Raw genomic sequence first — 14,130 nt, 5'->3', positions numbered from 1 at the left:
CGACGAAATAAAACGCCACACACAAAAAAATAAAAATAAAAAAAGGGCAGCAGAGCAAATGAATTGACGATCGATTGCCGACTCTCTTCTTGATTTGCATCGCAAAACATCCAACAAAAGCGGGGGCGCAACATACACACACACACACACACACAAAATCCCAAACAGGAGCAAGGAGCTTCGGCTGATTTCTCCAGTCCCGGCACTAATGATGCCCTGGACCTGAAGGCAATTTCAATACGCCCAGCTCCTCTACAGTTCACCTTTATTTTTCATTTTTTATTTTCTTATTTTCCTCCTCCGCCCGTTCCATTCCGCATGAATGAGGGTGGAAAAAGTTGACTCGCCATATTTTGTAAAGGCAAAAGCAAAAGCAAAAGAGGCGGGCCCAAAAGGCTTCCTATATTATTGCAAGACATTGATCATCACTGCACACTGACATGTACACACACACAAGGCACGCGAGATCCCCTTTCCTTCTCTCTCCTTCTCTCTTCGGGACTCTTTCAAAGTCTATTGATCTGGCGCGCGGCTCCTGGCTGGCGGATATGAACTGCGTATAGAGCGACGGCCCATACACACACACGATGAGAAGGAGCCTGTGTAGTTGCAAGTTACTACACCGTTGGCTTTTTGCCTTTTTTTATATTTTCACTTTCCAATAAAGCGCTTGGAATCGAGAAAGGGAAAAAATCTGATCCAACATTGCCGGGGGGCTGAAATCTCGGTACTGGTTCCGTGAGCGCGTGCGGGAGAGATGGAAGGGGGAAAATAAAGTCAATTAAAAAATTTCCCTCCGGTCGAATGGCGCGCACACACACACACAGACACACACGACCCGTGGTGGTATCTTTTCATCTCGCGCAAAATAAATAAATAAACGACAGGGCGGCCCCTCGAGTCTCTCTAGGCGTCGTCGACTTTGCTCCTTGTCAACCGCAAAAAAGCTGCTCCTTTTTCTTCACTTTTTCTCCGCTCCACTCCTGGCTCCTCTGACATTGTCGGCACGTCGTCAGTAAAGCAGGAGCCACCAATACATCTCGGCCGTCAAGATTTCCCAAGACTTTGTGACACACCCCACACACACAGACACACAGTGTCTACACGCAGACAGATAAAGCCGTCGGCCAGAGTAGGTACGACGACGACGGCCCTTTGCCCGTTTCTCCGTCCAAGAATAATTTGCATTGTGTAGGTTTCACTTTTCTTTGTTTTCCAAAAAGGAAAATAAAAAATGAAATAAAATAAAATAAAAATAACAGGAGCTCCTTGTCACCACACGTGTGGAGCCTATCTCTTTCTCCCGGCCTCCTTGTCGCATTGAATGAGAGTAAACGAACGAACGAGAGGGAGAGAAGGAAGGTTTAATGCAACAACAAAATACGATCAAGTGCATTTCTCATCTTTCCCAGCGCGGCGGGAAAGCCAAATGCTAGGAGCAAACAGTGGGCGGGAGCAGAGTACAAGTGAGTTTCTTCATCACTCCTTGTTATAACTTTTAACGCGAACCAGGGAGCCCCCCCCCACCCCACCCTCAACCCAAACGACTAGGTGTGATGTTATTAAAAGTGGCGCCGCTCCCGCCTCGTCCATCACCTCCTCCTACATGGCATGGCTTTTCCCCCCATCTCTTTCTCTCTCTCTTCTATTTTTTTCCTTTTTTTATTTCCCCGTACATCCATCACCGAGCTCCTGACTTACTCTCAACTCGTCCCGTTTGCCGTGAAAACCATCACGGTCGCTCCCGTTATCAAGTGCGTCACACTCTTCAAAGACCTCCTTGACACACCTATGGTAATGAGCAGTAGCAGCTACTGCAGCTAGTGTACCGTTCGTTATATTTCAGGGGGGCGAGAGAAGAGAAGAGAAAAATGAAGAAAAGTGTTGGCCCTCTTCACCGGGTTTGGCCACCAGAGGCCTACTGCGTTGGCAAGCCAAAAGCATTTGCCGAAAACGGGCGGGGAGGGTGAAGGAGGAGGACGGAAGGTGCCAAAAGGAGAGAGAAGAGCGGTGCGAGTCTATCGATTCGCTCCTAAAGACACAAGCCGCACACAGCCAATGGCTGATGAGCGACAGGACCGCAACTTTTTTCCCCTGCATCTTACATATCCATAAGAAAAATTGTAATGGCCCCAACAAATTCCCCCAAGACGGAACCAGGAGGAAGCCATTTTGACTTTTCTTGTTTCTTCTTGTTTCTTCTTCTTGTTTTTTATTATATTTGAAGGGCGAGTCGCCTGCGCTGGACTTTTTAACGGATTTGATGGCGCCGTTGAGAATCGAGTCTTGACGAGGTCGTTTCTCCCGTCGCTTCTGCCCGACTAAACACGAAGGAAAACGCCAACACACACGGCAGACAGTCAGACACACATCAAAGTGTGTCTGTGTGTGTGTGTGTTCCGTCTTGGACGGACGTAGGCGCGCAACTACAAACCCGGTGCCAGTATCTCTCTCTCCTCGTCTAACTACGGATTCTCCTAAGGGAAAAGGGTAGGCAAAAAGGGGAGAGAGAGAGAGAGAGAGAGAGAGAAGATAAGTAGACATTAAATAAGTCAAGATAAGGGAAAAGGACCGACCGACCGACGGACGGACGGATGGGGCCGGCTCCGGCTACTTGAGCCGCCCATGATACGCCGAAAACAGCCGAGCGGAGGACGAGCGACTCAACGAGTCCCAAAAGAGACAAAAGAAAACGGACACACACACACACGCACGCAAGTCGCCAGTCCGAGTTTTTACACACACAAAAGGGCCTTGGGAGACTCGTTTAAAAGCACCCCACAGACTTACTAGTCGTACAACTACAACAACAACAACAACTGTCGTACACAGGAACAAGCGAATAAAGAAGGGACCGGAAACAAGTCATCGACTTCATAGACTCTCAAGTTCACCCCCCCCCCCTCCCACCTTCCTTTCACCCACCCCACCCCACCCCACAACCACCCACCGACCCTTTCAGCGCCGGTGACATATCAATCCCAAACAAAACAAGGACATTCAAAATAGTCAAACTATCAACAGCAGGAACTCGTACGCCGCAGGGAAGACCTACTAAAGGAATAACGTTGTTGTTGTTGTTGTTATCTTCGCTGCAATCCAATCAGCTGGATTAGATGGCAACGGCAGCGGCAGCAGCAGCAGCGGAGAATGCCAATAGATTTATGTGACACACAAGATAATTGAGGAAGGAAGGAAGAACCCGTCAAAGTTTGGCTAATAGTTGGGGCGTGGGTGTGAGAAGAGTTGAGTTTTTTTTTTTATTTCATTTTCCGATTCCACCACCACTCCCGAAATAAAAAAGAAAAAGTTGGAACTCGACCGCAAACAGTCCGTTCGTGATCCTCTTTTTTCTTCCCTTGCCAGTTGCAACTCTTTGAGCTTCACACTACGGCCAGCGACAAGCCGTAAAAAGGCTTGTGTAACAAAGTGACACGTCATAGTTCATCCGCCAAGTTCATAAAAGCGGGTGGTGGCCAGAGTGGGTGTGTGTGCACAAAAGAGGGCGGAAGAAGAGGGATTATTAGGGCTTTCAGCTTCATCTAGCCTCGATCATAGCCGCCGAGGAAAAAAGCAACAGACCGACCCCCCCATCTCACTTCTTCTCTTTCTTTTTGGGAAGGAGGAAAACGTTGAGACTGTCGTCGTCGATCCTCATTAAGGAATAAATAAGGAAGCAAGAAGAAAAACAGAAGGAGTTTAGAAACAGCAACTTTTTCATCGGCAGAATGGGGCCTATTCTTTTCAAAACATTTTTCAATGTCGAATGGCTGCGTGTGTGTGTGTGCGTATTATATACCGTCGCAGCGCCAGACAATCTCAAACAATCATCTCTTTTGTCGCGATCCATTTTGTATGCCCGACTGCCGACTAAACATTCCGCACGAATGTCTGCAGTTCCCTGAATCCCGTCTCTTGCGGCGCAAGAGAAAAACTCGCGACTCAAAAAAGTCGGATCAACAACAAAAACTGTTTCCTTTGACTTGTTTCTTTGATTCTCCCGCCATCTTCCTTTTCATGAATATCGATCAAATCAAATCAAAATAAGAGCGCAGACTATCTCCGATCTGGAATACATATTTTAAAAAAAGGAACCGAAACTCTGACGAGCGGAGCAGATAAGAACATTTCGGTAAAGGTGAACAGCTTACGTCACTCTCTCTCCCGCCACCCAAAAGTCGCTCTTCCATCTCAGTTTGCTCCGCTCACAGTGACTGGAGCAGCAGGAGCAACAACAACAACAACAAACCCGTTTGGCAAAACACACACACACTCACCTTATGTGTCAAGTTTCGTGGAGGATGGAAGGGAGGTGGAGAGAGACGGATGAGCCCGGCACAAGTTTGCGAGTGTTGCCAGACGAGAACATCATCATCACTTTATTATAATAAGACACAAAGTAAATGGAATAGAGAGACGAGATAAGAGAGACGGTTGCTCACGTGTTGCCGAGGGCAACCCGACGGGCAATCCATCCATCCATCGTGCACTGCTCCTTTAACTGTTAGCCCGCCTTGTTTGCATGGAATTAAGGTGGTACCTATACCACCACGTCGTACCTCTATTCCTCTAGTCTCTAGTCGAGTCGAGTCGAGTCGGCGGCGCTATCAGAGTCTTGGCAACAGTTTCAAGGCGCTTGAATGATGGATGCCCCCTCCCTCGCCTATCCATCGCATCCATCCATCTCTTCCCGCTTCTTCATTTCGCAGAGTTGCAGGGCGTGGCAGAGCAACAAAGTGAATTGCCAGGGCCGTGGCAAAGAGGTGGGAAAATGGCGAAAAGCGAATGAGACGAATCGACCCGAAACTTATTACACACGCTCCTGCATGTCTCTGTTAAAAGTCTACGGGGTCACGGCCCGGCAGTTCAAATATGGCGTCCTCCCACCCAACCCCCCTTACAAGAGAGATATGTCTCCCATTTTTGTAAGAGGAAACCAACAAACAGCCGATGACGGGAAGGAACGAAGAAAGAATCGCCAAATAAAAGAAACGCAACTGGAAACGTTTTTCTTTTCTTTTACACCACAGGCTGCTCTCTTGCTCGCTGGTGACGGCCTGCGCCATACTACTCACCAACCCCCCGCCACTCGTCTTGCACACCACCAACCGACTCGTGTGACCCATCATCGCGTAAAAAGAACAAAAAAACACAAACAGTAACGACCGGCAAGAAAGAAAATAAAAGAAAAAAGAAGAAGAAGAAATGATGGCGTATTCTTAGCGGGTGGCGCGAACCAATAAATGGGAAAAATATTCTTTACACTTCAATCAGATTTTTCCCAGGCTTTTTTTCTTTTTCTTTCTTTTTTGTTTTATTTTTTTGTTTGAGTTTTCCGCCCTGCTGGCTGTCGCAATTTTGGGCGCGCGGACAAAACGAAAACAAATAAACATAGACAACTCAGGCCGAGAAAAGTTTCTGTAGCATAATACCCCCCGCACACACATACACACATACACATACACACATACACACACACGGATGGCTGATCGTGGAATGATTTCCTAAACTCGGCGGGTTGGCTTGAAACTTTTAACTCATCAAAAGTCTGCCCATCAGCCCGTGTCCCGTCTCGGAAGTATTGCCGCCCGCCGGCTGTGTAATGTCGACGACCGCTGGATATATCCGTAGTATATCCCCCTCTCCCCCCCCCCCTCAAAAGTTGCCGGGTTGTGATGTTGTTGTTGTTGCCTCGGGGCCCATCAAGAATCGGCGAAACATGTCATCGCCCACCACCGTCCCGACTACTTACTCATCCATCCATCCATCCATCGTCAAATCATTCTGCGACTTGACTCTTGGTCCGTCTGACCGACAGGCGGGATTTTGTGTTGGCATTCAAAATCAATTGGACAAATTCCCTGCGGCTGTCGGGGCGACGACGGCCACAAGGAAGATGATTACAATTGCACAGTTCAAACAAGCGACTAGCTATAAAAGTGAAACATTAATAACCGGACAACAGACATGTCCATTTGACAATCGATTCACGTCGCCCTGGCAAGTTTCAACTCGCAACCGACAACACAAACACACACACAAAAAGAGAAAGAAAATAAAAGAGAAAAAAAAACCGAGTTAATGTCAAGTCATGATGGATATTCGCTTCTTTTTTGTTGTTGTGTGTTTGTGTTTTCTTATTCCATCAAATCGCTAAATAAAAGAGAGAAAAGGCAAGAGAGAGAGAAGAGAAAAGACAAAGAGTCTGTCATAGTACCGGGAAGGAAAATGACGAAACCGAACCCTCGCCGTCTCATTTCAGATTCAATTTGACGTTTGGAATCGTCTAGTAGATATGGATCCCGTATTTCCATCCACTATCCGTATCGCGCACACTACTACTCTGAGCGTAGAGAGAGATATAAAGATGGAAGATATGGAAGGTACTATGATACGAGTTCGAATCTCGCCCGTTTGGAAAATGAGGGACGGATGCGAGTCTCTCGCAGCCCTTCAATAACTAATAAAGCAAAAAGACCCGATCCAGACAGAGAAAAGAGAGAAGCGAGACAAACACATCAGAGATCCTTGGTCGGTACTAAGTATAGTCCACGAGCTTCTTCTTCGTCCGGATCCCTTGGCCCTCCTCAGACTGGCAAAATGGAAAGGGAAACATAACGTTGTGAATTGTCTACAGTCCTCGGCTATTGAAAGAGACGGGACAACAACCCGGGGAACCCGGGGTGATCACTGCCAATCAAACGTCCGCTCCGGTTCTGCTTCTGTTTGGAGAGTTCGCCCGTCTTCCGATTATCAGCTCAAATCTACTCTATATCCCAGCCAAAAGCAAAAGACAAAACAAGGAGCACAGCAATTGATGGGTAGGGGGGGGGGGGGGACGGACGGACAAAGTTAAGATATGTCCAGAATGGACCCGACGACGACGAGAGTCACGAGATGGTTGAATCATCGATCCAGTCATGAGGATGATGTGCGTCCCCCCCCCCCCTCTCTGCTCTCTGTCCGTTTCTTTCCTTTTTCTTATTTCCAACTCTGTGGACTTTCACGGTCGTTGTTGTTCTGACGGACGACCGTCTCTGTCCCGACTGTCTCTCTGCACGTCGCATCTCATCGCATTTCACAGTTAATCCGTCGCCAAAAGAGAAAAAGCAGAAAAACAAAAAAAAACAAAAACGGATGAGAGGGGGGAAAACACAAAAGACGAAAAAAATGTTGGAACAATCGATAAGCGACGTCCCGTTCCATGTGTCAAACGTGTCCGACGACGACGACGAGGACGACGACAACGGGCAGGGTCCCAGGGAGACAAAGCCGGACATCACCGCCGGCTGCCCGTGCCTGGATCTCACTCCAAGGGGTTTAAGTGTGTCCGTGTGTTTGGGTTCTCTCTTGTTTTAAGCCGTGCCAAGGATGAAAACATCAACAAAAAGGGAAAAGCAGCAACGAGCGAGAGAGAGAGAGAGGATTAAACGACAAGGAGTCGCTAATTGCCCCCACCCCCTCCCTCTTTCCACTCCCCCCATTTTCCTTACGGATCATCACAGATATTCGATCCATTCCTTTAGCCTCTCCCCTGAACCTCTCTTCTCTCGCCCGCCCATCATCAAGTGCACAAACACAAGAGACAATCTACAGCTACACACACACACTCTACGCCGTTAGTGTAACTGATCCTTGACGTGAGTGGGTGGGGTGCAACATATTCCAATAGAACAAGGCCGGCAGTACACACAGACCGTCATCGGCTCGGTGGCCCCCAGTGAAGTTATGAGAGAATTGGAGGATCGATCCTTCCCAGATGGATCCATCCCGGCCAGCCGGGGCTGGAGCAATAGAGTAAAAAGCAACGACAAAAGAGTTTTCTCTCCTTCAACTGTTTCAAGAAGAAGAAGAAGACGAAGAAAAGGGCAAAAGAGAACAATCGTGGCCCGTCCAAGTCGACTGGAAATCTTGGACAGACAATATACAATATATATATATAAACACTAAGAGTATAGAGTCGGGAATAAGATGAGGACTACAATGGCGGTCCGTTTGGTATTCAGCGGATGAAAAGACCACACAATGGGAACAACAACAAGAATCGAATCAAAACTCCCCTTTTTTTTATTTCCTTGTCCGCCCCGCTGTGTGTGTGTGTGTGTCTTGTGTGTGTATATGTGCAGGGGGATGGGGAAGGGGAAAAACTTTTTTTCTCAGCCCTGGAATCAGCCCTGGACGATGATACACAATTGCAGTTCGAGCCTCCTTCCTATAAAGTTGATGGCGCTCCGTGTGTGTGTGTGTGTGGTGATTTGTTTCCAACAACTTTTCGAATGAAATCCCGAGCCCGAATAAATCAAAGGCGATTCTTTTATTAGCCTGGGATCTATAAACTAACTATCAACGGGCAACAACGGGAAGAAGAAGAAGAAGAAGAAGAAAAAAAGGGAAGGATAATTGCCAGAGGCCAACTACAGACGAGGATTAACAATCCCGACCCTCTGCTGTTGGTCAATTCTCTCTCCTTTTCTTTTGTTCCTCTTGCGCTGACTTTGCGCTTCTTCTTCTTTTTCTTCTCCTTCTAGTCCGAGTCCCAATTAAAGAAATGCAAGTGTCCCGCTGTCCCTCACGCACGCACGTCTGCCAGGGGAAACAAAAGTTGAAATAAAATAAAGAGACAAACAAGCCCCCACCCCACTCGCTGAACGAGCGACATGATGGCGACAGGTTGTCGTCGACTCCAAAAAGGATCCCTCCGAGAGAGTCGTCGTCGGCCAATGATTTTTCCTTTTTGCTTTTCTCTCTCTTATTTCTTTTGTATTCAATTCATTTCCAATTGGCTGCATCGGAAGGGAGAAGAAAGAGCGGGACACGCACGGGTGGATCTTTTTTTCTTCTACTAACGTCGGCGTACGTGTTTGATTGCGTCAATGGCGGATCCAACCTCCTTTCCTTTTCCTTCTTTCTTTTCCCCCCTCGTGAAAATTCGGATCAACCGTCACCCGTTTCTGCCTTTTGCAATCGGGATGGATTGATTACGTTTCCCGCAGCCAACAAAAGGATCGGACCCCCCAACTTTGTCCTCTTGTTGTACAACAACGGCAACAACAACAACACACAAAAAGAAAGCAAACTAACAGGAGTAGCACAATCACAAACACACACACACACACACACACGACGTCGGCGCTTTCTCTCTTCCAGGCTGTGTTTATGGTGTACAAGAGTTTGGGGTTTACTTTTCTTCTTTATGTACGTTCAACCGGCCCTGACGACGGACCGACCGACAGACCAACAGCGGGAGCAACTCCCGTGAAAAAGAAAGTTGTTCACATTCTTCCTCCCTAGAGAGACATCTTCCCCTCACTCGTTTTTTCTCTTTTTTACCTCCGCCTGGAAATGCGGTTATAGCCGAAAGGAGCCAGCGGGATCCGGCCCTTCTTTTTTTTTTTTTTTATTCGGGTCCAACGTCGATCCCTCCTGTGAGAGGACGTGGCCCCTTTCCACGTCTATTAGCCTCCAACTGGGCTCAAAACTTGGCCCAGCAAAAAGCAACCAAGAAGCTTTTTTGGCTGGGCGCTATACACCGGTAGCTGGCCACGGACAAAACCGCGTAGTTTGTGGTCCGTGTTTTTTGTTGCGTGTCATCTCTCATCGAGGGAATAGGCAAGAAACAAAAAAACGAAAAAATTTAGAAAAAACTTTTGTCCTTTTTTTCTCTCATCCCGCAGTGGGTAGTACTCTAATAGTCTTTTAGGGCAAACCTCGGCTGCCATTTCCAACTTTTCCATAATGTGATGAACAAGTCCTCCGGCTCAGCCATTTAACCTGCGCTTTCCCCCTGTACGAATATGACGAGCGGCACGAGCCAGGGGAGGAGGAAGGGGGAAAAAATGTAAAAGTTTGGAGAGTTTGGCATAAAAGAGAGGGGAAAAAATAAAGAGGCTGTTGGATGTGGGTAATGATGTTTTGCACGTCAATCGATCGATCAATTCATTCCTTTCATCCTCTATCTCTTTCTCCGTGTTTGAAAAAAAAAAAATCCAGTTGAATTCCGGGTTGATTTCTTTTTTCCACTCGCCCGCCAAATTTGCCCCACACGCCAAAAAAATGTGAAAAGAAAAAAAGGAAAATTTTAGACTCACCATCGGCAGCGCATTGCATCAATTGGAACAAGGAGACGAGCGTCAAGCAGGTGAAGAACCAGAGCCACGGTCGCCGGCCAGACCGCTCCATTTTTGGTGTGTGTGTGTCTCTTTTCCGGTGGAGGGATTTCTTTTACCAACAAAAATTCCCCAATTTTAAAATATTTTTTTTCTTTTTCTTTTTCGTTTTTTGAGGATTTTTTGTTGCTGATTTGGCTGCTCGCAGTGAAACAAAAATTGGATAAAGGAAAATCTGGTAGTGATTTTCTTTGAAAAGGCTTCTGATAACACACGGAGCCAAAATTCGACTCGTGGCTCAACCTGTGACGACCGAGCAAAGGGGAGGAAACAAGAACAAGACAAAAAAATGAGATAATGGCAACAAACCCGAACCAAAATAGTTAGTTTTTTTCTTTTTTCGTTTTTTAAGCAGTTGATCTGATCACTTTAGACACTGGCACGTACTACAACTCTGCCCTCTCTGCCCGTCGCAACGTGGAAAGACAGAAAGAGCAAACGGAGGAATATCACTGGGATATCGACAACGCTGAAGCACATTGCGCACAAGAGCAGACAAGAGAGTAACAACCAATACGTCGAGTATCATCCGTTCAAGTTGCACATTCCACGCCACAGACTGAAGAAGAAAACAAAACAAAACAACCTTATAATTGCTCTTTCCTTATTGTTCTGACGGCCATTTTTGTCCCGTTTTTATGGCAGACAGTCGTCGCTTTTCAGCCGGGAGGAGGGAAGGAGGAAGTGGGATCGCATAATAATAATGGTAATTTATTCAATTTCTCTCTTTTCTATTCCTGACAAGGAAAATACCCAATCAGATAATGTTTTCATTCGTGCCTTTTCCAGGTGATAACCAACGACAGATGAGTCATTGTGCTACGCTAATCTTGGTGGACATTTCCCCCTTTCTATTGTTGTGCCAATAACCGGGCGTCCAGGGAGGAAGAAGAGAAGGGTGGCGGTGGTGGTGAAGAGACGATTGATGGTCGGGGCCAAATAAAGAAACGTTCCGGTGACCCCACACACACACACACAAACAGGAATTGAATAAGCTAGTGGAGGGTGGGTTATACGAGATCCTTTTGTCGACGGGATAGCGGGACTCTACTAGGAGCCTAATAGGAGCCGGCAACGACAAGTTTGCGTGTTTCACATCGATTCCTTATTTGCCCTTTTTTTGGCCCCCTCCTTTTCTTTGGTTATTATTATTATCCCTTTCCATTTTCTTCAACGACTTTCTTCCTTTCCGGTCTGTTGCTGGATGGATTCCATTCCATTGAGTGAGTGACTGGATTACTAGATCGTTAGAACCCGGCCCTTTTTTTCTTCTTTTCCTTATTATTATTTATTTGACTCGTGTGTGTACACCTCCAACCACACAAACACACACACCCCACCCAGCGGAACACCCTTTGCGGAATGGTTTTTTTCGGTAATTGCTAATCAATCATTGAAAGTTGGTGGGCCCCCTGGACACTGGGTAGGGAGAGAGGGGGAAAGGTGGGTGGAGACACACGGACGGACGATTCACTGGTCAACAAAAAGTGAAGAGAGAAATCAAAATCAACTTTGGCGCCCAAAATGTGCTCCGATGAGTTTCGTTACTTGTGAAGCGCAAACTTGTACACATCCGCACTGTGACCCTGACTACGGCAGACTAAATGAGTAGCTGGAACGCCGCTGGAAAGGATCGCTCAAATGCGCAAGTCGCTTTTCTATCTCTCTCTCCGTGTGTGTGTGTGTGGGGGGGTTCTTTCATCAGATCGGCGCACACCAGTCCACGTACGAGGATAAGAGTTCCTGGGCCGGGCCGCCCGATTCCATCCAAGTGTTGAACCCAAGGAGCGCCCTAGTCTGCCCAGTCATCTCTTGGCTACCTGACGTCGCCGTCGTCCCCCTCTGCTCGGCAGTCACCGACCAACTGCGCTCTACACCCAACTACACTACACTCTGATTGCACAATCAAACAAAAGGTAACGAGAAAGAAGCTTTTTTGATTATTACTTTTCTTTTTTTCGCCTTACGATTCTCTTCCGGCTTCATCCCAATTCCCGACCCTCCCAAGCATTCCGCCAGTTTCAGGGTGGGAAGGCCAAGGCAAAAAATAAGACTCGGGGCCGCCGCCCCCATGATAAAGAGTAAAGTAAAGTGCGGAATTCTATTACTGCTAGTGCAGCTCCCTCCTCTCCCAACTCCCATCTTCTCTTTTCACGTCGTTAATGGATTGAGAGCCAGCGGATGAGAGGTAGAGAGCGGCCTATTCATTTGGACTTGCGACTCTTGTGTAACTCACTACTACCCCAAGCAAGAGCACACATACACCCACAGGTACCGAACTCACGCGTCTACCTTTCCCCGGGACTGATTAATCGCATTACAGCTCGACATGACCGGCCAACTCGTTATTCTTCTTTTTCTTCTTCTTCTTGCTTCTACTTCTCCCGAAATGTGTTGGGCCTCTTTTTCTTTATTTCCCCGTTCGAGTACCGTACCCCCTGGCTCACGGTCTAAATATTCAATCGGCTTATGCCTTGTTTGTATAGAGTTTCAACGAAGAATGTTGCCACTGTGTGCGAGAAGAAAGACGAAAGAAGACAAACAAGACAAATAACCCTCCCACCAACCACCCTTCTCTTGCGTCGGCTAAGACATTCCATCCGTCCATCCACCGTCGGTAGTGGAGTGGAGAAGAAAAAAAAGGGAAGCAAGGGATTATTATTGCGAGTCAAAAACTTTTGGCTTGTCTTTCGTGTTGTGTTCGTGTCTGTGTCCGATGACACTGGCCCCTCCATCCCCCCCCCCTCGTCGTCCGTGTGTGTGTGTGTATTGCTCGTGTTTTGTCTATCGAAACCATCACTCCGTATCCCACCTGAATACGAAACGAATCCCATTGAAAAAGAATGAAAGGAAAACAAATGCCGGTCGACGAGAGTGGGGCCGGGCAGCTCAGCGTATATGCGTGCGTGTCGTCTAAACCCCGGCCAATATCCCAAACTGGATGAAATACAACACTAAACTTTGAGTGTGTACGATATCGAGAAAAGCCCAAAAAAAAAGCTCACCTCCCAGAAGAAAGAAAGAAGAAAAACTCTATTGGCATTTTCTTTTCTTCTTCAAGTGAAAACATTGCCAAAGGCGATTCTGATCGGATTACACTGTCCTTTTTTTTTCGATCCTTTTTTTTTCTTCTTCCATGAAGACGACGACTTCCAATGACGAAAAGAAAAAAAAATTCCAACTGGGGAAAGGGTGTGTGAGGTATGGACGTGTGTCTTGCCCTATCTTCTCTCTCCAATCTCTTTTTCTTTTTTCCCTTTCAACGAGAACCTGGGAGGAGGCAAACTAATAGACTATACCGTCAGTCAATCCTCTTTCTATCTTTCGGGATTTACCTATCACAACAGAAATAACGAAACAAAAAACAATCCCAGGCTCATTTTTTTCTTTAAATCATTTCCCAATCCGAAAGCAAATGCGCGGAAATAACGGAATCGTTTCGACTATTTTTATGAAATCCTATCGAGCCGTTTCTCTCTCCCAAGTCTCCAAAGAAGAAAAAACAATGGGCGAAGGTGAATTCCATTGGACGTGTCCATTCCCAGGGTAAATCCTTTCCCTGTCCAACTTTGGCTTACGTTTTCACATAATCTTCAAAGGAGAGAGAAAGAAACAAAAAAGGTAAAAATATCTCCCCTGTTGACGGGAAAACAAAGACCTCTTCTCCCGTCTCTGACGTTGTTTTTCAACACCTTTTCATAATGAAAACCTCTAAATTAAAAGCTTTTCCCAAAGGGACCGACAGCGAGTATTAAGACCAAGTCCTTTCCCCCCCCCCCTTTCTATTCTCTCTGTTACCGGTTAGGTATCCTGTGAAAAGCCACAAATCAATAGGGACCCAAAGAAGAAGAAAGAAAAAACGTCAATCATCACACACCCCCACAAATGGAAGAGAGTACCTTCCAATTTCTCTTATTTTTCATTTTCTCTTGAGCGACGAGTTGTGAGCTGTTTGGGTTTGTTT

At 46.8% G+C, this 14,130-nt stretch overlaps 1 protein-coding gene across 8 annotated transcripts in view; it reads right to left on the bottom strand.

The window, feature by feature from the left end:
* The window catches only part of LOC124195038 (tyrosine-protein phosphatase Lar-like), a 40,344-nt gene that overhangs the window by 21,516 nt on the left and 4,698 nt on the right, over positions 1 to 14,130 (bottom strand). For all 8 annotated transcript variants that reach the window (XM_046589504.1, XM_046589505.1, XM_046589510.1 and 5 more), the window contains exon 3: positions 10,089 to 10,409. In XM_046589504.1, coding sequence (XP_046445460.1) covers positions 10,089 to 10,179 — 91 coding nt within the window. In that variant the 5' untranslated portion in view covers positions 10,180 to 10,409. The remainder of the gene's footprint in view (positions 1 to 10,088; positions 10,410 to 14,130) is intronic.

Source organism: Daphnia pulex, chromosome 5 (assembly GCF_021134715.1).
Source record: "Daphnia pulex isolate KAP4 chromosome 5, ASM2113471v1".
NCBI classification, from domain to species: Eukaryota; Metazoa; Arthropoda; class Branchiopoda; order Diplostraca; family Daphniidae; genus Daphnia; species Daphnia pulex.
Note: the sequence above shows the minus strand (reverse complement) of the source record. Positions and strands in the feature narration are given on the sequence as shown.